Source organism: Melospiza georgiana, chromosome 1 (assembly GCF_028018845.1).
Source record: "Melospiza georgiana isolate bMelGeo1 chromosome 1, bMelGeo1.pri, whole genome shotgun sequence".
Lineage (NCBI taxonomy): Eukaryota > Metazoa > Chordata > Aves > Passeriformes > Passerellidae > Melospiza > Melospiza georgiana.
In genome coordinates this window covers 2,728,443-2,754,453 of record NC_080430.1, presented here as the reverse complement: position 1 = coordinate 2,754,453, position 26,011 = coordinate 2,728,443, and the positions used below count along the sequence as shown (strand labels likewise).

At 43.0% G+C, this 26,011-nt stretch overlaps 1 protein-coding gene across 1 annotated transcript in view; it reads right to left on the bottom strand.

The window, feature by feature from the left end:
• Window positions 1-26,011, bottom strand: part of OBSCN (obscurin, cytoskeletal calmodulin and titin-interacting RhoGEF) — a 150,824-nt gene that overhangs the window by 90,650 nt on the left and 34,163 nt on the right. The window contains exons 12-32 of the mRNA XM_058024149.1: window positions 25,648-25,923; window positions 24,291-24,566; window positions 23,149-23,424; window positions 21,438-21,713; window positions 20,402-20,668; window positions 19,477-19,746; window positions 18,930-19,193; window positions 17,303-17,569; window positions 16,915-17,027; window positions 15,772-15,925; window positions 14,292-14,453; window positions 13,464-13,568; window positions 12,489-12,755; window positions 11,624-11,893; window positions 10,564-10,830; window positions 8,171-8,437; window positions 6,837-7,103; window positions 5,718-5,987; window positions 4,762-5,028; window positions 3,761-4,027; window positions 1,876-2,148 (exon numbers count right to left, since the gene is read on the bottom strand). Of these exons, the coding sequence (XP_057880132.1) occupies window positions 1,876-2,148; window positions 3,761-4,027; window positions 4,762-5,028; window positions 5,718-5,987; window positions 6,837-7,103; window positions 8,171-8,437; window positions 10,564-10,830; window positions 11,624-11,893; window positions 12,489-12,755; window positions 13,464-13,568; window positions 14,292-14,453; window positions 15,772-15,925; window positions 16,915-17,027; window positions 17,303-17,569; window positions 18,930-19,193; window positions 19,477-19,746; window positions 20,402-20,668; window positions 21,438-21,713; window positions 23,149-23,424; window positions 24,291-24,566; window positions 25,648-25,923 (5,121 nt within the window). The remainder of the gene's footprint in view (window positions 1-1,875; window positions 2,149-3,760; window positions 4,028-4,761; window positions 5,029-5,717; window positions 5,988-6,836; window positions 7,104-8,170; window positions 8,438-10,563; window positions 10,831-11,623; window positions 11,894-12,488; window positions 12,756-13,463; window positions 13,569-14,291; window positions 14,454-15,771; window positions 15,926-16,914; window positions 17,028-17,302; window positions 17,570-18,929; window positions 19,194-19,476; window positions 19,747-20,401; window positions 20,669-21,437; window positions 21,714-23,148; window positions 23,425-24,290; window positions 24,567-25,647; window positions 25,924-26,011) is intronic.

Sequence of the window (26,011 nt, the reverse complement as noted above, 5' to 3'; positions counted from 1 at the left end):
TAGCCTTCTGAGAACATGGAGTCAGAGTCATTCCTCCCTGCCACAGGGCACCCCACAAATACAATATTACATCTAATTAAATTAACCCTTTTTTACTTTAAACCATCTCCCCATGTCCTTTCAAGCAGGAGAGCACCTCCTGCCCAGTGATGCTCTTTGGGTGCATTGCTCTGAATAAATCTGGCTGCCTAAAGCAATTGCACAGACAAATGTGCAAAAAAGCTCCCTCCTTGGGGAGAGCCATCACTGGGAACAGCTCCAGGAGTGATCCATCCTTTCTGGGGATAACCTCTCAGCCTGGGGTGTGCTCCTGCTGCTCTCTTTTTGGGGTTTGGAATGAGATAATCTATAATGTACCTTCCAACCCAAAGCATTCTAGAATTCCATGATTCTCAGAGGCACTAAAGCTCCTCAGATGAAGGATTCTTCTGTTTCACATTCTGCCACCTCTCTGGAAGCTCTTCCAGATGACTTGATGAGAACACCTCAGTGCACACCACAAGGTTCCTTTTCGGTGTAGTTTCATGTTTTTAATTCCAATTAATCACTCTAGGCTCGGTGTTAGGACCAAAATCACCCCAAAAGTTTCTTACCCTTGACATTAATAATTGCACCACTTTTGGCTGCTCCCGCCTCACACTCACATCTGTCACTGTCTCTTTCTCCTGCCCTGTGAATGACAACCTTGCCTTCAAATCCTGATTGCCTGATGTTACATTTGGAAGAATTCCTAAGGCTCTTCCCATCTTTGCACCACTTTCTCAGGGCTGTCTGATCTGGAGGTTTCACACTGAAGGCTCACATCCTTTCCCTCAGTGACTTCAGCATCAACCAGCTCCTTTATGGAGACACAGGGCTTCTCCAGATCCATATAAATAAACCATCTGACATGGTTCAGAAAAGGTGTGGATTCTCAGATCACAAGTAATCTGTGAGATTTGGATCCAGGATTGCTTGTATGAAAGTCATAGGTCAGGGTTAATAATAAATTATTTGTGTTTGTGACTATAAAGCCCTCAGGAAGGCACCAGTGATGTTCTGAAGTGTTGTTTAACTGTTAAATGATATCTGGGAAAAACTGAGAAGAAAATATTCCTGTTGAAGAACATCAATAATTAGCCTTTGGCAAATAAAACCTTTCATTTTCCCTCAAGAAAAAGAAATCCATTTGTGTTTCTGCAGCTTAGCAAAATTTGGGCAAATTTTCAATTTTTGTAAAAAGAAAATTTCTTTGAAACAAGTGTGGTTATTCTGAAAAAAAAAATGAGATATGATCTGACATAGCAAGACTGTGTGTTTAAAATCTCTGTGCCATGAGAAGTATTTATATTTCCAGTCAGGAAACATCTCTCCAATCCTACATTCTTGGGCTGTCTGCCATTAGTTTCATTTATTTATCTTTGCTACCAATCACTGCAGTTTTACCTCAGTTTAACTCCTCCAGAGAAAACAATCCATTGTCAACAATGAATAGCAGAGAACACACGTGCAATGTTTCCTTTCAAACAATGAAAACTGAATTTAAAACTTACTGGTTGCTCTTTTTGTTTTTTCATTGAATTAATTGATTTCTCCTCATGAGTTATCACCTTACCAGATTGAGGAAAACTGAATGGGGCATCCACTGTATCATCACAGCATTATAACATTCCCATCTAAATCAAATAAACACTCCAAGAGTTGTCTAGGATTACAAAGAGTTCATCCTCCAGCCATAATTTCATTATATAATTAATGTTATTCTTGAAAATGCACAGATATACAATGGTACTAATATTTTAGCATTTTTGCTCCTTTGTTTTTCCACCTACCCACATCAACCCCGCTCATTTCCGCTCATCATTTCCTCTCCTGCAGTTGTGATGATGGATTTACCTTTAACAACCAAACTGGCAGATGTTTTCTTATCACCAGCTTCAAATGTAATGACCCCCGAGTCCTTCAGGGAGAGCTTTCTCAGCGTCAGCAGGTGATATCCACCAGGCTGGGACTGGATCTCATTAAGTTCATTGGTATGGAGTGGGGTTTTATCCAAAAACCACTGCACTCTGCTACAGTCTACGGGAGAGATTCTGCACTTGAACATGGCAGATTCTCCTTCTAACACAGTGACATCCTCCAGGTCTTCTGTTATTAGCACTTTCTGGCCTGAAAGGAACATAAATACATCAATTACTGCAATCTTCGGTTTCTCGCGTGAAAATCGACGGGGGGAAGCTCCCAAGATTTCCCGTTCATGACAGGGAAGATTGAAACAGAATTCCCCCAATATCGACCACAAAACCCACTCACAGGAAGATAAAACATACAGGACACACACCAAAATAGGCAAAGACAACTTTAAAGCATCAGAAAACATAAAGCAGAACAAGTAGCCAGGACAATGCAAATCCAGGGCTGTAAATTTTCTCCTTTCCCCAGGAAAGGTTGGAAGGATGAGTCTCTGATAGCATTACTGGGCTCTAAACATCATCAAGAAATTATCTCTCCCTTGACAACCTGGCTGATTTTCTACAGCAAAAATAACTCCCTTTCTATGGGATAGGACCACTGATCCCACACCTTGAGTTCAGCCCAACCCCTAACACAGTGGAAAATGGAGAAAATGTCTGAGTGTCAATTTGGTTAAAAAAACCCCAAAACATCTGCCCTGAAACCTCCCTGTATAGATAGATACATCCCTAACTAAAAATAAATATAGATACATCCCTAACTAAAAATAAATATAAAATATAAACATACATACAAAGATAAACCTCACTATAAATATATATAAAATAAGGTTAGCACTGTATACAAAAATATCTCTGATGTTCCTCCTCCTTACAAAACCAGCACAGGGCTGTTTTACTTAGATGTTTGTGACAGAGAAGTGTTGTTTTTTTTTCATTTAGAAAAGCTGCTGTTAAAAAACTCAGAGTGAATTCAGGCAGGTCAGAGTCTGAGATTATGATGGGGATTAAACACATTTCTTTGCTTCTTGAGGATGCTGTAGCAGATGATCAGAGGAGGAGTTTGACTTTACCCCATTGTCTTTAAAAACTACAATAATAAGCAAGTGGGCACCTCCATCTGATCATTCCTGAATCATTTCTCATTCATGAACCATTTCTCCAGAGCACAGGGTTGGGTGGGATATTGGGAAGGAATTCTTCCCTGTAAGGGTGGGGAGATCCAGAGAAGCTGTGGCTGCCCCTGAAGCCCTGGAAGTGTCCAGGGCCAGGCTGGACAGGGCTTGGAGTATCCTGGGATAGTTGAAGGTGGAACTGGATGATCTTTAAGTTCCCTTCCAACCCAACCCATTCCATTATTCCATGGACCATTCTATTTTTCCACCACCTTTTCGGAACCATGCCTGGGAAGAAGAATCAAGGGATATGGAGAAAACCATGAAGGCAGGATAATCTTCCCTCATCCAACAGCAGGAACTGTGAATCCCATCCATTTTATGTTCACACAGGAACACCAATCTCTCCCCTCACACGAGCCTTTGGGGGGGAATTTAAATCACACCCAAAATACTTCAGGTGTAATTGCTTCAAACTGCTCTGCAGGTTTATGTTCACACAGGAACATCAATCTCTCCCCTCATATGAACCTTTAAATCACACCCAAAAAACTCCAACTGCTCTATATTCCCATATTTTTGGCCACATGTTCCTGCCATCCTGAGCGAGACAGAACCAGAAATTTACAGCTCTGCCTGTGCACGTTTCTCATGGCAATAAAGAGATGTAAATCACATTCCTCTCATCCATACCTTGCACAGTTAGCTTGGCTCTGGACTGGGCATCCCCAATGTCACAGCTGTAAGTGTCACTGTCACTTTTCTCCAGGTTCTTGATGGTCAGCTGGAGGACTTGCCCTTTCTGTGTCATCTCGTATTTCCTGCCAGCCCTGAGCTCAGCGATGCCTTTCCTCCAGACCACAGAGGATGCAGCTCTCTCACTCTGGCACACAAAAACTGCAGTTCCACTCTCGTCCACTTTCAGGTCTGAAAGCTCCTTGACAAAATAATTAGGTTTTTCTGTAAGGAAAAAGAAATGATTTTAAAAAAGGACCGAGACAGATTTGTCACCCAAACTAGTCCTGAGTGTCCAGAATCATCTTGGATCCTCTCTGCTCCAACTCATAGAATCATCAAAAAAATAATCATAGAATCATTTAGGCTGAAAAAGACTTTAAGATCACCAAGTCCAACTATTAACTTAATCAAACCATATCCCAAATAACCACATCTACATATCTTTTAAATCTCCCCACTGGTGGTGACTCCACCATTTCCCTGGGCATCCTCTTCCAATGCTTAACCACCCTTTCCATGAAGGAATTTCTTCTTACATCTAATCTAAAACTTGAGACCATTTCCTCTCATCTCATCAGATGGAATGATTCTAAGATCACCAGGTCCACCTCCTGTCACATGATATATCAGGTGAAATATCTCCAGGGAATTTTAATGCCATGGTCCATGGACTGGTGAGGTCTCCTCTTGCAGACAGCTTTCATCACTCATATTCAAAATAGAATAATTCAACTGGCCAAATGGCCAGTTTTGATTGGCTGGTTACAGAGCCCATAAGATTGTTCAGCACCCAAAATATGTTTTTTCAAATCTAATTTTTTAAGCTTTAATCAATGATTTTTTAAAAAAACTAAAAATTGATCGTGTCCAGGGAGATGGAGGAGAAGAAATCTATGATTGCAGATATTTACACCCAACCTCTGAGCCTGCCAGCCCCTCTGCACCCTTCAGCTGACCTTGCACTGTGACCCTGGCTGTAGTTTTGGAGGTCTCAGTCTCACAGGTGTACTCCCCACTGTCCTTGACCGTGGAGTCTCGGATGATGAGAGTGGCTCGTGTCCCCTCCTGCTGCAGGTCGTACTTCTGGCTTTTCCTGATTGCTTTGCCATCCTTGTACCACCTGATGGTCACATCAGCTTTGGACAGCTCACAGCTCAGGCTGATGTCCTGCCCTGCTGGGGATGTTTTATTCTCCAGTTGTTTTGTAACCTCTGTAGGTTTTTCTGCAGAGATTAAGGAAAAAAAAAAAAAAAAAAAAAAAAAAAGATCTTTGAATGAAAATCATCTCTATATGGTTGGGGTTTTTTGCAATTCAAATCATAGAATCCCAGAATGGTTTCGGTTGGAAGGGATCTCAAAGATCACCCAGTGCCAGCCCTTGCCATGGGCAGGGACACTTTGCACTATTCAGGTTGCTCCAAGCCCCATCCAACCTGGCCTTGGACACTTCCAGGGATCCAGGGGCAGCCACAGCTGCTCTGGGCACCCTGTGCAAGGTTGGAATAAAATAATGGAAGGTTCCTTCCAACCCAAACCATTCTGGGATTTCCTGATTCTATGGAAAAGTACTAACTGCAAATTATGAACTATGTCTGAAAATTACTAATCTCTTCTCTCCACTGACCACCTGGGAACCTTGGTGGACTGATGCACAGTCTGGACTGTAATTATCTGTACACACTACATAGTGTAGTCAGTTCTCAAATATCTATTAAAAGTTTCAGCACTTCATTTGTTTTTAAGGGAATATCTCAGTCCTTCAAGGCTCACAAGAAAGGCAAAGGAGAATTTTTTAAGGGAATATCTCAGCTCTTCAAGGCTCACAAGGGAGGTTGCTGTTGACTCAGACCATAACAAGTGTTTGCTGGCAAACCCTATGAAAATACACCGAGGACTTTTCTGATCCCTTTACCTTTCACAAGCAGGGAAGCCTTGGAGGAGAGACCACGGGCAGTGAAGATGACTTCCCCAGCGTCACCAGGAGTGACATTTTTGATAGTGAGTGTGTATTTCCGACCTGCATTGGAGGCTTTAAACCTCCCCCCGCTTTCCACTTTTCTCCCGTTCAGGGTCCAGTTGAAGTCGTCAATGCTTTCGTGGGACAAAATGCACTCAAAAGTGCAATCTTCTCCCTCCTGGATTTCAGTGTTCTTGAGCCTTTTGGTGATACCAATGTTCAGTTCTGGAGAATGAAAATTGCATTAATACAAGTTAAAAATGCTTTTATGATAGGCGTGAGTAGAGTAATGGTGTTTTTAACTCAGAAGAGGGGTTTATCTGCCAGACTGACAGAATACCACTGTATTCCTCACAGATGGCTGTGACATGGGAAGGATTTTTCAGGCTAAGAATCATCTCAAAATTGTACAAAAAGAGAAATGTGAATCTCCTGGTTGTGCACAGGAAGGACTGAATGAAGAACAGCTCAGTGGAGAAGATTCAAGATTTAATGAGTTAGAGAAGAGAAAAGTTGTCAGAAAAGAAGCCTCTGGGACAATGGGTGAGGTTCTCCTCCATGATAGGACAAATAAGATGTTTCAGTTTTTTGACTTGTTACTCCTGATGTTCAAACCAGACAAAATCAATTTTTTTCTCATTAACATTATGAGTTTGGAAGTCATGAACAATTCTTTGTCCTTCAGGCTGACACAAGGATTAGAGGACAGGCTGAACAGCTGGGTTCCTCAGCAGATATTGTCCTGCTTTTGTGTTCCTACAATAGCTCAAAACAGAAACAGGCTGCTTGGGTGAATTTTTTTTTTTGCTAGTTGAGATTTTTATTTTGAGAAATTTTTGCTGTTTTGGGAGGATTTTTGCACTTTAGGGATGTTCAGGAAGGAAATATTGTCACTACATTTCTGACATCTGATTTTCACTTAGAAACCCCAGATATACTTACACCAAGTTTAACAGAATTGCTCAGACATCACAATAGTGTGTGAGATTTGTTCAGGAACAGGTGAGAACCCATGGGACAAAACCCATTCATATTTTTAACACTCCTTGAGAGGCCACTGTTTACAACACTTACCCTGAACGCTGACCTTTGATTTGGCAACATCAGTGCCGATGTCACAGGTGTACAACCCTGCATCTGCCTTTTCCAGGTCATGGATAAGGAGGCACAGAGTCTTCCCAGACTGTATCTCCTCATACTTCTTGCTAGAAGTGATCTTCACACCATCCTTTTTCCAAACAGGTTTGACCTTCTCCTTGGAGACCTCACATTCCAGTTTGATCACTCCTCGCTCCTCACCGAAAACATCATCCAAGGATTTCATGAAGACAGCAGGTTTCTCTGGAGGTCAAGAGGCAAAACAGAGAACAACCAGGATGTTTGTGACACTTCCAGTTGCTATCAAATATTTAGATACATTAATAAATCCTTGGCAATATTGCTGATACCAATGCAGAACCTAAACCAGTATCGCCCTCTAGCATGCCCAATTCCTTCATCCTGTTCTCAATCCTTCATCCTGTTCCAAATCCCTTCATCCAAAGATTGTGTTGACACAAGGGGCTGCCCTGACCCAGGTGCAGCACTCACACTGGCCTTGTTGAACCTCAAGAGGTTCACATGATCTCACTTCTTGAGCATGTCCATGTCCCTCCAGATGGCACCTCAACCCTCAGGCATGTCACCTGCCCCACTCAGCTGGTAGTCACTTGCACACTCGCTGAGGGTGCCCAAGAAGGTGTTAAACCACAAAAACTCAGTTGTGTGACTGAGTTTCCAGACATATGAAGGACAGCAGGAAACTGTCTTCTCATGGCTGATTGAATCCAGCTCCAGAACTGATGTATTAAAAACCACAGAACTACAGAATATCCTGAGTTGGAAGGGACCCACAAGGATCATCCAGTCCAACAGCTGTCCCTGCACAGACACCCCAACAAACCCACACTGTCCTTGAGGGCATTGTCCAAACACTCCTGGAGCTTTGGCAGCCTTGGGACCATGCCCATGCCCTGAGGAGCCTGTCCAGTGCCCACCACCCTCTGGGGGAAGAACCTTTTCCAGAAATCCAACATAAACCTCCTATCACTCAGGCCCAGCTGTTTCCTCAAGTCCCGCCACTGACCACCAGAGTAAAGAGATCAGTACCTGCCCTTCCACTTCTCCTCACATGAAGATGTTGAAGCCCACAGCAAGGTCTCTCCAGCTGACCAAACCAAGTGACCTCAGCTGCTCCTCTCAAGGCTTCCCCTCTAGACTTTCACCATCCTCATGGCCCATATTTAACAGCTCAACATTTTTTAATCTATTAAGCAGGATTGGATCCTGCTTACAAATCCCCATGTATTTGGTAAATAGTGGCTCATTTGCACCTCACATTTTCATTCAGGAGCACAATCTGGACCCACCTATCACCTTCAGCCGCACAGTCTCCGACACCTTGTCTGACTTCATTGTCACCGTGCCAGCATCCTCAGGCTTCACCTGCTTCATGGTCAGTGTGTAGCACTTGCCCACGTTCTTGATGTCATTGAGGTTGTTGGTGTAGAGGAGGGTGTCGTTGAGGAACCACTCCACATCCTCGTCGTCGTGGGACAGCTCGCAGGAGAACATGGCACAGCTGTCCTCCTCAACCTCCACGTCCTGCAGGTGCTTCAGGACCTCTACATTGCGGGCTGAGGGAAACCAAGAGGGATCAGGTGTGGGTTTCTCTGGGTCTGGATTGAAGGCACTTGAGATGTTATTTCATGTTCACACTCAGGTGTTTATTATTTCTTATCAGTTAAACAGTCTCACTGCACGGAGTTCAGCAGCTTTGCATCAGAAGGCACAAAATGGCCAACAATCTCTTGTTCTAAGGGCTTTTCAGACTAAACTATCCCATTAAGAATTGACACCAGGATTATTTCCCCTTTTAACCCAATAACTGATCCCACAGAGCTGCCATGGGGACTTTTCTGCCCAATTACAAAATGCCACCCAAACCCATGGAGAAGGAGGAAGAAGCAGCATGAAGAAGAAACCCAGGATGACACCCTGTGCCCTCCATCTTGCTGCCATCCACAACACACTAAAAACCCCAAACCCTCAATTTCTCACCAAGTGACACACCTACACTGCTCTCTATAATCTATTGCACACTTTGGTGGATTCCAGTCTGTCTTGAAGTCCGGGAAACTTTCTCCATGGATGAGGGTCAGAGTCAGTGCTGCCCTGGGGGTCAGGGCACCCCAGAGCAGACACAGAAATATTCCCAATGCCCTGGGTTTCCACACACCACCATCATCATAAATCACCTGTTATCACAAAGAATTTCATGGAGTTTATTAGATTATTTGTTTTGGTCTCCTGCACACTTTGGTCCCCATGTTTCACTTACTTGGTTCTGCATTTGCTTCAGGAGAAAAAAATAACCCTATTGAAAAGGCTAATTAAAATTGTCTAGAACCCTCAGTTCCCTTTTTATATATAAATCAGTTTGGAGGTTTTGTTTGTGTTGTATTTAAAAATACGTATCTTTTTTTCTAAAATGATGTTACAGTGACCCTAAGCATCACACAGAGCTCCAACTCCTGTGTGCTCATCACTGCACAAACAAACACATTTTAACTGAATTGTCCCTCATTTCCAGGGAAACTGTGACACACAGGATGAGATGAAGACAATGATTTTGGCCACAAAGGCAAAGCACAAAAGAGCTTAAGCAACTTGCTTCGGTTTAGGGAGCAAGAGATTTTGATTCCTTTCTTTTCCAGTCCTTGGGCACAGAATTGTCATTGAAGAATCCTCGCAGATTCTCCATTCATGGAATGCTGTTTTCAAGGATGGGATAACTCAGAAGAGGGTTTGGGACTATTACTTCATTTTCTTTTTTAATATATATATTTGTTTGGATAGAATGGAGTCACAGAATCATTCAGGTTGGAAAAGACCTCTAAGACTGAGTGCAACCATTCCCCCTGCACTGCCAAGGTCATCTTGAAACCACATCCCCAAAAATTTTCAATCCCTCCAGAGATGCTGACATCACCACTGCCCTGAGTATTTAATTTCAATGTCTGACAACACATTCAATGAAGAACCTCTGCAAAGCCAAACTGCTACCAAGAGCTGCTCCCCGGACTTTTGGAAATGGTTCTGTAGCTCAGCTCCAAGTCTTTCTAGAAGTGACACAGTGAACATCTTTTCTTGCAGTGTCACCTGAGGGGAAGAACTGGCAAAAAAAAATTCCATGCCCAGAACGGATGGGGCAGAACATCACTATGAATAATTATTGTATTCAGATATATAATAGTAGCTATAAAATATATTTATATATATATTTATTTTTTAATGTAAAATATATTTTATATAAAATATATCTGTAGACAAATGTATACAGATGTATAACAATACAAATGTATAACAATGGGAGATAGACATGCTGACTCAGATGTCAGAAAATGAAAACCACAGCCAAGATGACCAGAACTGGAGGCCTGTAGTAGTTGAATATAAAGGATATTTTTAGGTGAAAGCCCCAGAGGTCTAATTCCTTGCATGAAATGGACAATGATGTGCCTTGACAAATGTTAACTTGTGCCTTACCCAGATACTGCCCTCCCACACGCATTACCAACTTCACAGCAGGAGATGGATTTCAGGATTGGGGAATCAGCAGTTTGCGTGTGACGCTGCATTTATATAAAATCAGAAGATAACTGTGGTAATCTACCTCTCCTCAGGAGAGGGAACCTTGAGTGAAGTAGAGGATCATAAAGACCACCAGCAGGCCAGCCCTGCTGCTGCAAACCTCCCGTACCTTCAACGCTCAGCGTGGCTTCGGTCTCGGCGATGCCAGCCTTGCACTTGTACACGCCAGCATCCTGGGGCTTCACCTTCATGATCTTCAGCTCTGCTGAGTACTGGTCCCTCTTGATTCTGTACTTCTCTGAGGGCTCAATGAGCTCTTGGCCCTTGAACCACTTGACGTGCTTTGGGGAAGGCCTGAAGTCACAGGACAGGATGACCGAGTGCCGCTCCAGGACGGTCTTGTCCTCCAGCTTCCTGGTGATCTGGATGTGGTAATCTGCCAAGCAGGGGTGAGGAAGAAAAATGGATCAATCTAAAGAAGAGGAAGATTTTAATCTGTATTTCATGCCCATTAATTTCATATATGAGTTTCTGTTTTATGAACTGCTCAGGTTCTGCTACAAGTATCTCTAAGAGATCTCATGTGCTTTGAAGCTACCACAGCACGATGATCTATAAGGAAAGCTGATTTCTGTAAGATAATACTGTGTATCAACCACCAAATTCAAGGTCCACTTCTCGCTCAGGGCTTGCTGAATTGCTCTCTAATTGAGGTTTTCATTCAAGTAAGAGTAAATGAAAGACAAAACAAGGACTTCAGGACGTGATTGAAGAGATTTACCATGGTGACAGCAGAAGATAAAAAGCCTTGAGGCTTTGTCCTACATCAAGTCAATGACAAAATGAATTAAGTAAATGAGCTATCAAAATTGTCCAGCTCATAAACGGGACAAAATAAACTCTCCTGGCAAATTTCATCTGTTTTGTCCTCCTTGGTAAAGTCAAGTGAATAAAAATATAACAGAAACCAGTTTTAGCTTGACAGATTTGAATACCAGGGACACCAAAGTCATTTAATCAGATCCCTTCCTAAGACATTTCTGGCTCAGTTGGTGCATCCAGCATTGCTCCCAGCTTGCAGCTGGGACCAAACACATCTTCCAGGTACACATGCATTTCCAAGAATCCAGCCCAGAACAGAGAATATTTATGACAAATTACTTTCCAGCTACTGTGAAAGGGAAGATCTTGGTTCTGATTCACATGATATATATTAAAAATCACATTACCTCTGACGAGCAGGTTTGCTGTGGATTTGGATTTGCCAATGGAGAACTGGATGGTGCCTGTCATATCAACACTTGTTTTGATTATTGTCAGCCTGTGGATGGTGCCTTCCTGCTGCATGATGATGTTTCTGCCAGCCTGCAAGGCTGCTCCCTTCAGGAACCACTTGGCAGGCTTCACAGATGGAATGGATGTCTCACATTCAAAATTGGCTTCTTCAGGCTCAGTCACGTCCTCGTCACACAATTCTTTTACAATATTAATGGCTTGCTCTGGATGGAACAAGAGAGCAGGGATTTAGGAGTCATGAAAGCTTTTCCATTATCAGCCTGACCACTCAAGACATCTTTTCTGCACTTATGAACTCAAAAGGCCTTAAAACATCTTTTATTCTCTATGAAAGCAAACACACATTGCTGGTCACAGGCCAGAAAGTGAATCTATATCTCTTGATTCCTAGTCCTAATTCTAAAGTCACCTTCCTATCCTAGTATCAAATATGTAACACAATAAAATGGAAAAGAAGGTTCATTGGAATGAAATTTTGATAAAAGGACCTGCAACATTTATGGGAAAAACAGACTTTATCCAATACATTTGATAAATGTGTCTGGAATGGGAATTCCCTCATTTTCCTTAGGAGAATATACCATACATTAATTTTTCAGCATGTTCCTGTGTGTAAAAGGATTGAACACCAATGGACTTCAGAAAAAATAACATGAATTAAAATTCATTTTTAAGCAGTATTGTGTTTCCAAAGCAAACAACAAGGGAGTCAGCCCATCCTTTCCAACGTAAACAACAAATGAGTGAGGTCATCCTCCTCCCAGTGAATCCTAGGGGTGAAAAAAAGAGGTTTTCTACCTTCAACGAAGAAATTAGCACTGGTTCTGTCATCGAAGGCATCACAGGTGTACGTGTCCTCATCCTCGTAGTCGGCGTCGTTGATGACGAGTTTGCGATAGACGCCCTCGCTCACGATCTCGTATTTCACACCAGGGTGAATTTCCCTGTCCTTTTTGAACCACCTGACCTTGGCATTGGCCCGGGACACCTGGCACTCCAGGACCCCCCGGTGCTTCCACAGGGCGATCTTATCCCGCAAGGGCTTCACGATTTTCACGGGCAGCTCTAGGGGGGCAAAGGAAATGGAGCCATCAGTACAGTCTCCATTGCTCTCACTAGCAATATTTCTTTCATTTTCAGTAATTTGGATGATGAAAGGAATCCCTGCTAGGCTGAGCACTCAATTAACAACTTTAATTGTTATTTTTTCTTAAAAACTCTTAAAGTTTCCCTTTTAGAGTTATTTAAAGGGAAACTTTCTCTCCGTGGTTTACCGCTGGAGTGGCTGAACTGCAGAAGTAACAGGTGGTTTTTCCTCAACACCTCACAGCAGTACTACAGCAAAACCAGGGACTGATCTCCAATTTCCTGAGCTCCTCAGCAGTGCATCCTCCTTTTCAAATTCAAACATTCTCCTTTTCTCTCCTTCTATCACATTGTTTTAGTTAAACATAGCCAAAAATGCTGGGTTTTGTTACAACATACACCAGAAAGTGAAAATGCAAGAAAAAGTCAAGCTACAGCTTTCTGTGCCTCAAATTTCACACACAACTTTAAATTTCTAAAGGTGCAAATGCAACCTCCTGAGAAAATTTAACTGGAATTAAGCCAAAATAAACTCCCACCTGATATTTACCAGACAGCAAAGTAGGCAGGTTTTCTTTCTCTGAAGACTGTAGGACTTTTTTTAACCTTCACGTGCAAAGTGAGGGAAGTGAATTGGTGTGTAATGTGAGACAGCAGAAGCAGTGCTGGCATGAACAGCAGAATTACCTTTTACAGTCAGGTGAGCACGAGATTCTGCTTTTTCTGCTACGAATTTGATCTCTGCCGCATCCTCGACCTGGACACGTGCATATGTCAGGGAATAGGTTTTTCCTGGGAACAGACACACAAACACAGCTCAGATACCCCAGAGCAAAACCCCATTTTCTAGTCTCCCATGCCAGCCCCTCCTCTATCCCACCCACATTCTGTGGTGGTTCCAGGTGTGGCTTTCTCTGGGTCTGGACTGAAGGTACTTGAGATGTTATTTCATGCTCAGACTCAGGTGTTTATTGTTTCTTATCAGTAAAACAGTCTCACTGCTGGGAGTTCAGCAGCTTTTCATCAGAAGGCACAAAATGGCCAACAATCTCTTGTTCCAAGGCCTTTTCAGACTAAACTATCCCATTAAGAACTGACACCTGGATTATTTTCCCTTTCAACCCAATAACTGATCCCACAGAGCTGCAATGGGGACTTTTCTGCCCAATTACAAAATGCCACCCAAACCCATGGAGAAGGAGGAAGAAGAAGCATGAAGAAGAAACTCAGGATGACACCCTGTGCCCTCCATCTTGCTGCCATCCACAACACACTAAAAACCCCAAACCCTCAATTTCTCACCAAGTGACACACCTACACTGCTCTCTATAATCTATTGCACACTTTGGTGGATTCTGGTCTATCTTGAAGTCTGGGAAACTTTCCCCATGAATGAGGGTCAGAGTCAGTGCTGCCCTGGGGGTCAGGGCACCCCAGAGCAGACAGAGAAATATTCCCAATGCCCTGGGTTTCCACACCATTCCAGACCAAAATCCCCATTTTTTTTCCTCCTACCCTCCTGCCGCATTTTGATGTTGTCGGAAGTCTTCAGCTTGTTGTCATTTTTGTACCACTGGGTTTCCACCTCGTCGTGTGAGATCTCACAGATGAAAGAAGCACTCTCATATTCATTCACTTCCACATCTTCCAGTGGTTTTACGATCTTGACATCTCGGGCTGTGAAGTCATAAAGACAAATATTTATTTAGGAGTTTCTCCGTAAGTGAGCATGGTGTGTTTACCTTCTGCATAATTACATGGAAAAAAGGGGGACTGTGTTTATTCTAAACCAGGCTTTCCTCCTAGGTAGTTTCTCTCTTCAACACAGTGAATACTTTTTATGGCTGAGGCTTATTGTAAGAGGATTTTACATATGCTGGAACTTCATGCAGGTATTAATGAAAAAAATACACATATTAATGAAAGCAAATTCACCAAGAAAAACTAAACACAAGTCTAAAACCTTAGGTCATTATAAACTGCCTCATTCATTCTTCATCTGCAATCTGTTTTACATAGGAGATATCTTTTTCCAGAGTCTCCTGAACTGAGTATAATCCTCTTTAACTCTGCACCTTGGCACTCCTTTTGTCACAACTGATTATTTATCTGTGCTACTGCAGCCCTTTCTCTTTGAAAGAGAAGGCCTTGATACACCTTGGATCAGCCTCAGGAGCAGAGCTGAAATCCAAACAAAACCCATCCCAACCCCAAAACCAGGGAGAAAAGGGGGAGCCCATGGGGCAGATGTTCATGAAGATACTGCAGAACCCAAGCAGCCACATGAGGACAGCATCTAGTAAGCAATGAGAAAGATGCTCTGTCTTTCACTAAGAAAGAGCTGATCTGTTTTTACCATGCCCCTTTAGAAAATAGCATCTGCCAGGGCACAGGAGAGCTGTCTGTTGAGTAACTTGCCTTAATCTCAGAGCTTATCTCAGGTGCTTCAGAGCCTGGTGACAAAACACCAAACACAGACACCTGGTGCTTCATCAGTTGCTCAGTGCAACACTCAGGTGGAAAAACTGCCCTGAGCAGAAAGGAGAGGTGCAGGCAGAAATAAGTACCCTTTCCTTAGCATTTACAACCTAAAAATGAGGGCACTTCTTGAGCTCATACCCAAGCCTTATCCAGTCCCTGTTCAGGAAAATTCCCCTCATGACAATGGTGCCACCAAATCACATCAGCACCAGCCACTGAATCCCAGCTTCAGATCAGGCTGCCCAGTATTTCCTAATGTGCCAATCCAGAAACACCATTCAGATTCCAGAGAAGAGAAATCACTTATGAGAAATGGAAAACTGAGTTAGCAACTCTTCCAAAAATACAGCAAGGATAGAGGAAGCACAGGACAGCTTTGCCAGCATTTTCTCACCAGGAAGAGAAACTTAACCAAAACGAGCAATTGTGAAAAATAAACACTCCACTAAGAATTTCTTGCAGTGTAGCCAAAAATGCTGCAGTAAATGTATGTTCCTACTTCAGGCAAACGTACCATGAACTTTTAGAGTAGCTGATGTCTTGTCTTCAGCTGCTTGACATGTATAGGTTCCCTGGTCTTCATATTCACACTTGTGAATAATGAGGCTTCTCTTATTTCCTTGGGAGACAATCCCAATGTTTTTACTTTGTCGGATCTCCTTCCCATCCTAGAAAGGGAAAAGGTCAAAGCAGATCACCCTCAACTCCTGTAGATCTGCAGTGAGCAAAACAGACATTCAGATCTGTGCTTATTTCATCCTTCTCATTGGACTGAATGGAAAACTGCGTTTAAAGGAACACGTTGAATATTCATCACAGGGCAAAGATTTCAGGAAGTTGGAATAGCTGAGGAACACACAGAAATTTTGGATGATCTCCAACACCTTTTTTGAAGGCTTAAAACACCATGCAGGGTTGGCAGTGAGCCCCTTCAGACATAAATGGTGTTAAATTAAAAGAGGGTCAAATTTAGACTGGCAATAAGAAAGAAGCTTTTCACAGTGAGGGTGGCCAAACACTGGCACAGGTAGCCCAGAGAGGTGGTGGATGCCCCATCCCTGGAAACATTCAGGAGCAGGTTGAACAGGGCTCCGAGCAACCTGATCTGGCTGCAGATGTCTCTGCTCGTGGCAGGAGGTTGGAAATGAGATGACCCTTCCAGCCCAAATTCCACCTTGAAGAACTGCTGCTACCCCAAATCAAGGAAAGTACCAGCTGAGCCCCAAGGGAGGCTGATGGAATGCCAGAGCTGATCCCCAAAATGACTGTGTAGGGAAAAGGGATTTTATGTATTCCCTTCCCTGACAAAGGAAATTGAGGCTTTTCTTTACATCCCCATTTCCCAAAAAGCCTGTAAATCCTGGGTGAATACTGCTTGGTGTGGAGTGAAGCACAGCACTGAAAATCTGTAACAGCAGTGCTTATATTCTGTGCAAGAATAGAAAAGTTTAACTTTCAAACCATTTTCTAAATACAGCAAATAAAACTCTGAGAGTGATTAATTGGGAGAGTAAACGAACATAAGGACAAGAGAGCAATGCTAAGAGCTTTACTCCAAAGGCTCAGGGCTCATATTCCCTAGAATCAGAATTAGAGGCTCCCATTCCCTTCCAGAGAAGTCAGAAATTAAAATATCACAATCCATTAAGTGCTGTACCTTGAACCACTTCACATTGGCATTGGGTTTGGATAGCTCACACTCGAATGTAGCCTTGAGCTTCTGAGTTACACTGACATCTGCCAAAGGTTTGCTGATCCTCACAGGCAATTCTGGGAAAGAAAACAAATGGGGAATGGGGTCACACAAGCACTGATGGGTAGGTTTTCATGAAAAATAAAATTTATATTGGTTTGGGCGCTTTATCATTGCTTTGTGGACAGTGATGCCACAATGATCCTGTTGGCACCAGATGGAAACTTTACTGGGCTTTACATCCCTTGCAGCGACCAGGAAAATTTGTTGCCCTCTTAAGTTTGCTCTCCAGGTCAGGAGAAGACAATGGCATCCACCCCAAGCAGGGCTGGAGCCTCCTGTGCCCCTGTACCTTTGACAGTGAGCCTCCCTGATGAGCTGATGCCCTCTGCTTTGAAGGAGATGACTCCTGCATCTTCCAGAGCCACTAAGGAGAGAGTCAGCGAGTGTTTCTTGCCCAGGACACCGAAGCTGACGTTGGGTGAAGGTTTCAGACGAACACCATCCTTCTGCCAGGTGCCCTCCACGTCCTCGTGGGACACCTCCACCTCAAAGGTGACAGTCCCCTTCTCAGCCACCTCCAGGGGCTGGAGGCCTCTCACCAGCTTGATCTGCCTCACTGGAAAACAACATGGAAAAGTTGGAGATCTCACACCTGTGAAATAGCCTGAGGACTTCCAAAATGGATTATTTCCCCATTATTGTTTCCCCAATTATTATTGCTCATGCACCTGCCAATTAGTTGGTATTTGCCAATTAAACAACCACTTCTACAGGAAATAAAACCTGTCCATGACCACAAAGGTAACATATCTGCTATTTTTAAATGGATGCTTTCATGAGACAAACAGGTCAACCAAATATGACAGAAAACACCCCTGGCCCCTTTTCTATTGAGGTCTATCAGATTTTAGTAAAAGAAAGACAAATAAGTCCAGGGTAATACTGTGCAGTCCTTCAACTGGGATGAAACAAGGATGGGAGGAAAAAGCTATAGTAAAAGGAAAAAAAAAAAATCCATGACATGGTGCAAAAAGTGCTGACACCTCACAGGTTGGTGGCCAAAGCATCCATGGTTTGGGCGGACATTACCCATTCCTGTGACAAGTCATCCATGCCCTGTCATCCAGTAAAATGGATTTCATGTTTAAACTTGTATCACCACTAAAAGTAATTAAGTTGACAATTAAAAAAAAACCCAAAACACAATGAAGCCTCCAAGACCTCTCCACACAACCTATTCAGTCATCTGACCATTAAAAAGCTTTTTTAGAATATAACCTAGATCTTTCTCACTGCACCTGAAGTCCATTATTTCCTGGCATCATGGAGATTGTTCCCTTCCACTTTGTAAGACATCAAACACCCAAAAGACTGTTTTCAAGTCCTTCTTCACCTATTATTTAGAACCAGCCCAGCACCAGTTGGTGGCAGGGACTTTATGGACAAAATTAGACAGTCCTTGAGTACTTAAATCCTGTTTTCAAATACCCTGTGACAATTATTACCAAAAAAAAAGGTAAGAAAAGGACAGAAATACAGGGCTGTGGATGAGGCACCATTCATTTACTCAAGAGTGAAACACCTTCAGAGAGGTTTGCTTTTGTAGCTTTTTAGACCTTGACTGATTATAAAGAGACATTCTGAACCAGGTTGTTTGCAGAGAAAAATCAGGGCAATGGATGGCTGGAGAGGGATTTTTGATAAAAAAATCATACCAAAGAAAACCACAGAGCATATCAGGGAGTGAGAAAGAGAGGAAAGAGAAGAATCTTTCAAGCAGCTCAAAGGTGAAAGATGATGGGATGAGATGGAGGCAACAGGAACCAGTCAGACATTCTCTATTCATGGCTTAGCTTTCACCTCCTCTTGGTCATTTGACTGGCTTTGTCCCTGTGTCCCCATGATAATTCAGGGACCAGAATCCACCTCCAGACCCTGCCTGGGGTATTTATAGAGCTGAGGGTCACTGGACTCACTTTCCACATTGATCTTGGCCTGGGTGGTGTCATCAGGGCTCTCGCAGCAGTAGAAGCCCCGGTCTGCGAAGGAGATGTCCTTGACCACCAAGGTGTGCTTTGTTCCCTCAGCTTTGATCTCTATCTTGTCACTGGGCTTCAGCACAATGCTGTTCCTCATCCACTTCACCTCGGCAGGCTTGGTCAGCTCTACCTCCAGGGTCACTGTCTCCCTCTCTTCAACTGTTTTGGGCTCCAGCTTCTTCTTGAAGGAGATTGAGGCCTCTGCAGGAGAGGAAATATTAGTGGGAATGTGGAAGATCCAGAAAACAGGCTTTGAAAGAAATTTAAACCAGTGGCTCGTGAACTCCAAACCCAAAGCATTCTGGGCATTCCTATTTAATGATTCTAAAGCAGAAATTCCCTGCTGCTAACATAATTAATTACAGGGAAACCACATAAAACAACATCATCATAGAACGGCTTGGGTTGGAAAGGACCTTAAAGACCATTTAATTTCAAGCCCCTGACATTTCCAGCCTGTCAAAGGGGCACTGCCACCTCTTACCTCTGACTCTGAGGTTGGCTGTGCTCTCCACACCCTCAGCATTGGCAGTGATTTCAGCTGCATCCTCCAGTGTCAGGTCAGTGATGGTGAGGCTGTGGTTGGTGTCCTTCTGAGAGATCACGTATTTCTTGCTGGCTTCAATCTTGGCACCATTCCTGAGCCAGGTGACCACAGCATCACTGGGGGAGACTGTGCACTTGAACACGGCCTCTTTCCCTTCCTCAGACACCACACTGTTGAGACTTGTGACGAATTTCACCACTCTGGGAGCTGATGGATAGAGGTAAAACATTCAGGAGCATGTCCTTGAGTATCTCCAAACAGCCAAAAGCTTCCGTAGCTTTCTTAGAAGCAGCAATTTGAGTACAGCATAATACTGTACTCAAAACCAGGAAACTCATTAAATACAGTAATAAATAGTTAGTAAATATAGCATGTAATCACAAAAGTGGATAATCATATTTTGTGTGTCTGACTTTTTTAGAAGCAGCAATTTGAATACAGCATAATACTATACTCAAATAAATACAGGAAACTCAGTAAATACGGTAATAAATACCCAGTAAATACAGCAATAAATAGTCAGTTAATACAGTAAGTGATCACAAAAGTGGATCATCATATTTCCCATGTCTGAGTAAATTTTTTGCACAAAGAGAAGTCAAAAAAGAGGGGAAATAAAATCCCATCTTTTATTTGGGAAAATGAATTCCAGCCTCAAATGCAATATGAAGAGACCTGAGCCAGGTCTCACAATCATTATGTTCTTCACAAATAGAGGCTCCACTGACACTGAGAGTAGAATTCCGTATTTTGTTCTCAACGCAGGAGTCACCCCAGACACATGGAAAAACTCAGCTTTGCAGGGTTCTAACAGGTGAGGACAAAACCCACTTCTTGCACAGTGTCACCATTAGGGACCTACGTTTGGGGACGATGGTGATGCTGCTCTTGTCATCCCTGGACTCGCAGGAATATTCTCCCTCGTCCTCAGCCCGGATCCCCGTTATGGTCAGGATCCGCTTGGTTCCCTCCTCACGGATCTGGAAACGCTTGCTGGCCTTGATCTCCACGCCATTCCTGCTCCACGTCACCTTCCCCTTGGTGTGGCTCAGCTCACAGCTCAGGGACACGCTGCCACCAAGCTCGGCTTTCACGGCCTCCAGCTTCTTGGCAAACTTCACCGGGATTTCTGAGGTCCGGGAGAAGGGGAAAAGCGCGAGGGAGGGAAAGAGAATAAATATGTTCCGAGAAATTGGTTCTGCCCAATTGTGGGAATGAATGAATAAATAAATAAATAAATATAATGGCCCTAAGCATTTGGGGCTCAGGGGTGACAAAATCTAACCAGAAATGTGGAAATTCAGATTCCTTTGAAGTGGGATTTTCAGATTTCAGGGATTTTCAGATCCCTATCATTCTATAGGAGGACACAGAAACAGGAGGGGAGCAAGCACCAGAAGCACTCATCATAGGCTTCCAAACTGGCCAGCAGAAGAAAAAAACTGAAATTCTTTATTATTATTTTTAATTTTTAAGATTTTTTTTTTGTTTTCTATGATTTCTAAAATTTTTATTATTTAATTTTTTTTTATGACTTTAAGATATTTTTAATGATTTTTACATTTTTAATGACCTTTAAAACTTCTATGATTTTAAAATTTTAACGCTTTTTAAAAATTGTTTACGATTTTTTAAAAATTGTTTACAATTTTTAAAAATTGTTTACGAGATTTAAATTTTTTCATGATTTTCAAAAGTTTTTCAGAAGTTTTTTGGAAAGTTTTTCGGGAAGTTTTTCTGGAAGCTGGAGGACTTTGCCAGCCCACAATGGGGCATCCAGAGAAGGCACAACAAGCCTTGAGGTTGGAACAGTTTCCAGAAGAGTTTGGATTCCACCTCCACCCCACCATGAGGGAAGTGCAGCTGCTGGGCTGGGCCGTGACCTGGGCGCTGCTCACCTTTCACCTGGACCCTGAATTCCTGCTTGTCATCCTTTGTCTGGCAGGTGTAGAGGGCAGAGTCTGTGCTCTCAGCTGCGTTCACTGTCAGCGTCCTGGATGCCCCCTCGCTTTTGATCACACATTTCTTGCTCGCCTTGATTTCTGTGCCATCCTTGAACCACCTCACTGCAGCGGTTTCAGGCGTGACTGAGGTTGTCAGGGTGATGCTTTCATGTTCTTGAACAATGAGAGGCTCTTTCTGGACAACCTTCTTTTCAAATTTAGCCTCTGGTTCTAGAAAAGATAACAAACCAGGAAAATTAACAACTTAATGCTCAAATCCTTGAGCAGTTTTAAAAAAAGGCAGTTAAAAAAAAGGGCATAAAACAAAGGAGTTTTATATTGCTCTCTCTTCACACCACCAGCTCATCCATAACCTGTAATAATCCAGGGAATGTGGCTGGTATGATCTTTTTCTGAGCAAGAAGAAAGAAAATGGTCTCTCAGGAAACCCAGGGCTTTTGTTTAGAAAACAAGCAGAGGGAAGAAAATGTAAATATTTATATTTTATCTGCTGTCCATAAAAGGCTTGTTTCCTAGAAGTAAAATTACTATATAATTCTTTCCCTTCTCCTTTTTAGGATCCTAGATAAAATTAAGAAGATACATTAATGGGCTGAATTTCTGGTCTGTTTTCTATTTGCTCCACTGGCAGGAGGGCTGGAACTCAACATTTAAGGTTCCTTCCAACCCAAACCATTCCATGATTCCAGTCTCTTCTTCTTGGCCTCCTCTCTATCTTGTATATTAGTTTTTCTGGGTCTGGATTGAAGGCACTTGATACAGTATTTCATGTTTGGACTCAGGTGTTTATTATTTCTTATCAATAAAACAGTGTCACTACTGTGAGTTCTGCAGCTTTTCACTAGCAAGGCACAAAACGGCCAACAATCTCTTGTTATAAGGTCTTCTAAGACTAAACTAAGAAAGGATACCTAGATTATTTTCCCTTTTAACCCAATAACTGATCCCACAGAGCCTGCAGTGCAGATTTTCTGCCCAATTACAAAACATCATCAAACCCATGAAGAAGAAGGTAAAGAAGAACAACTTGCCACCACCCTAAAGCCTCCATCTTGCTTCATATTTATTTCTATATTCTAAAATCCCAAACTCTAAGTTTTCCACCCTGTGATATTACACACTTCTAACCAACTCCACACCCATAATCTCAGTAGTATTAATCAATTTTGGAAGACTTCTCCACAGCCTCAAGTCAAATGCAGTGTTCTCTTGTGGGTCTGTGCCTTTCAGCACGGAAAGTTTAAAATTCTCAGCGTCCAGGATTCCAACACCTTTACAACCTTTTGCCACAAATCCAGGCATTTTTGGGGCACACACAAACAGCAGAGCAGGTTTTCTGAGTCACTTTTCTCCACAGCTCCATTGCTACTCTGCAAACTTTCCATGTCTATTTCCAATTCCCCATCACTGGAAGAGGTTGGGTGATACGGTGTGTGAAAGAGACAGGCAAAAAGCTAGGTGGCATTTCCAGACCACAAAAAAGTCCAAATTTCCCATCTCTACCCTGCTAGATTGAGCACTAACGTGTCATGTAGCTCACTGGTGTTTCTCCAGGTGAGGCAGTGGCCATGCCAAGGCTGCTGTGACAGGAATATCCCGTTTTCCTCTAAGCCACAGGGACTGGTTCTTCCCACCCCAAACTCACCAGTTGCTTCCAGTTTGAAGGTCATCTTCTGGCCTGCAGCCTCACAGATGTATTCCCCAGCATCCTTCTTCTCCAGCTGCCCCACCACCAGGCGCCGGGATTTGCCCAGGGTCTCTATTTTGAATTTCCGAGAGGACACGAGCAGTTTGCCATCCTTGTACCACTTCACCTCAGTTGTGTCCTGTGCTACCTCGCACATGAGGGTGGCACTTTCTGTCAGGACAGCCTTCACCTCCTTCTGGACCTTTTCCTGGTTTATAAATGCAGGTTTGGGCTCTGAGCACAGAAAAGGAAGAAAATAATTGTTGACAGGTTAAAATTAGATTCATCTTACAGATTTCTGTGGAGAGGTTTGGAAAATATTTAGGTTGCCACTTGGCACAAACAATTGCCATCACTGAGCAGTGTCTACCCTTCTGTGGGATGAAGTTGCCACTTGGAAATTTGGAAACTAAGAGCCTATGAATGGAAAGGACCAAGAGAAGCCTTGACATCAACCCTACAGTTGCAAGTCACAAGGTAAAAATATATTTCATTCAAACTTTCCCAAAGAACATCTGTCCTGCATATCACTGCAAAATCCCAAATTCCCTTTGCCTAAGAACTCAGACACAATAAAGCAATTTCTTGGAATATTTCACAGCAAAGGAGCACTTAGCACCTGGCAGGATAGTAAGATATCTCAAAAAACTGAAATTTCAATAACACAACAGCCAAAAAAAAAAAAGTGCTGTTTACACTCTGCTGCTGATACTGCAAATGACAAAACACATTCTGGCCTCTAAATCTTCTAAAATAGGATTGCAAGACTAACAAGGAAGGGATTCTGTAATGGCTCTTTGCTTTCAAGAAGTTCAGGGTACAAGAATCACCCTTTGGGATCACAGGAATGGAAGGGATCTGAACATTAATTATTTCTGTTATATTTATAACTACTATTAAACCTGCTAAGAATGAGACGGAGCTTGTACCATGCTCAAGCCAAATATTCCCATTTCCACAAATCCAGGCAATCAAACTCAGAAAATCAGGTGAACTCTACAACAAAACGCAGACTATTGCAACTGAGTCATGGCAGAGTAGTTATTTCAATTATTGCTGTATTGGCCTCTACTGAATTCTGACAAAGAACCTTCTCCTACCTGTGACATCGATCCTGAAGGTGAGTTTTTGGCCAGCAGCCTCACAGGTGTACTCCCCTGCATCTTTCTTCTCCACCTCACCCACCACCAGGCGACGCGATTTGCCCTCCGACTCCACCTTGAACTTCTTGCTGGAGCTGATCAGTTTCCCATCCTTGTACCACTTCACCTCTGTTTTCTCCTGGGCCACCTCGCAGCTCAGCATGGCATTTTCTGACAGTGCAGCCTTCACCTCTTTCTGCACCTTCTCCTTGTTTGTAAACACAACTTCTGGCTCTGGAAACAGAGAGAAATCCAGACTTTCTCCAAAATATGATTTTGCTCAAACCCGCTATTGTGGCTTACAGGTAACACTGGGAAAAACCCCTCTGACATGACAGTCAACATCTAAGTCTATCAGAGGAACATACAAAGGACCTTGTGGTGGTTTTTTGCCTCTTTTGGGTTTTTTGACAGCAGTAATCTCTCTATGGTTCATAAGAACGTTGACTGGCAGGACCCAGTCAAGGTAGGACATGTTTTGATTGTAGTTAATTGCAAACTATCAAATTATCAGAGGAAGGAACTGTTCTGTGTTGCATTATAATCCCATAAAATTTATTTCTTTGATTCTTAGCAGCTGCTTCTTCTTAGATAATTTTGTGAAGTGAGAAAGGTGCTAGACCAGCACTGACATGTCCAGGACCCTGTTGTTTGTTCTGAGTGCAACACTGGGAAAAGCTCAGCACATCCAAATGGTGAAATCCCTCTGTCCTCCAGAGACACGTCAATCACACCACTTGCAATTGGATTGGGAAGCTGTGAGGGAGATGGGAAGCTGAATCTATTCTACCTCTTGACGGTCCCAGTAGGGAAATACAACTAGAATGAGTCTCCATGACATCTTCTTTCCTTACTTGCTTCTTTCTTGACACTTTATTGACCTTAATATATATCAAGCCCAACTTCCACAACTCCCTTCAGACTGAGATGAGCACTTCCAAGGGAAAGAAAAGGAGTGTGGACATTGGGCAGGCTCTCCACCATGACCCTGCACTGAGAATGAGCTGTGGTGCAGATTTGTTCTCGTTGCACCAAGACAGAAGGAAGGAGATGAAAACAATCAGTACCTTCTTTTTTACAGCCCCTTCCCTCCAGTGGTTTCCAAAATTTTCCAGGGATTCAGCTCCCTGTTTTAAGGATTTTAAATGTTTTACAAAGAATACATGAAGAAAACTTGTATTTGTGCCCATGCTAGGCCATGCCACTGATGTACTCCAAAAATTTGAAGCGTCACACGAAGAAGACTTACAAAATAATGCTAATTTTTATAAAGATTCTAGAAATGAGACTGATGGGCCAAAGAACCTTCTCCTACCTGGGACATCGATCCTGAAGGTGAGTTTTTGGCCAGCAGCCTCACAGGTGTACTCCCCTGCATCTTTCTTCTCCACCTGACCCACCACCAGGCGACGCGATTTGCCCTCCGACTCCACCTTGAACTTCTTGCTGGAGCTGATCAGTTTCCCATCCTTGTACCACTTCACCTCTGTTTTCTCCTGGGCCACCTTGCAGCTCAGCGTGGCATTTTCTGACAGTGCAGCCTTCACCTCTTTCTGCACCTTCTCCTTGTTTGTAAACACAACTTCTGGCTCTGGAAACAGAGAGAAATCCAGACTTTCTCCAAAATATGATTTTGCTCAAACCCGCTACTGTGGCTTACAGTTAACACTGGGAAAAAC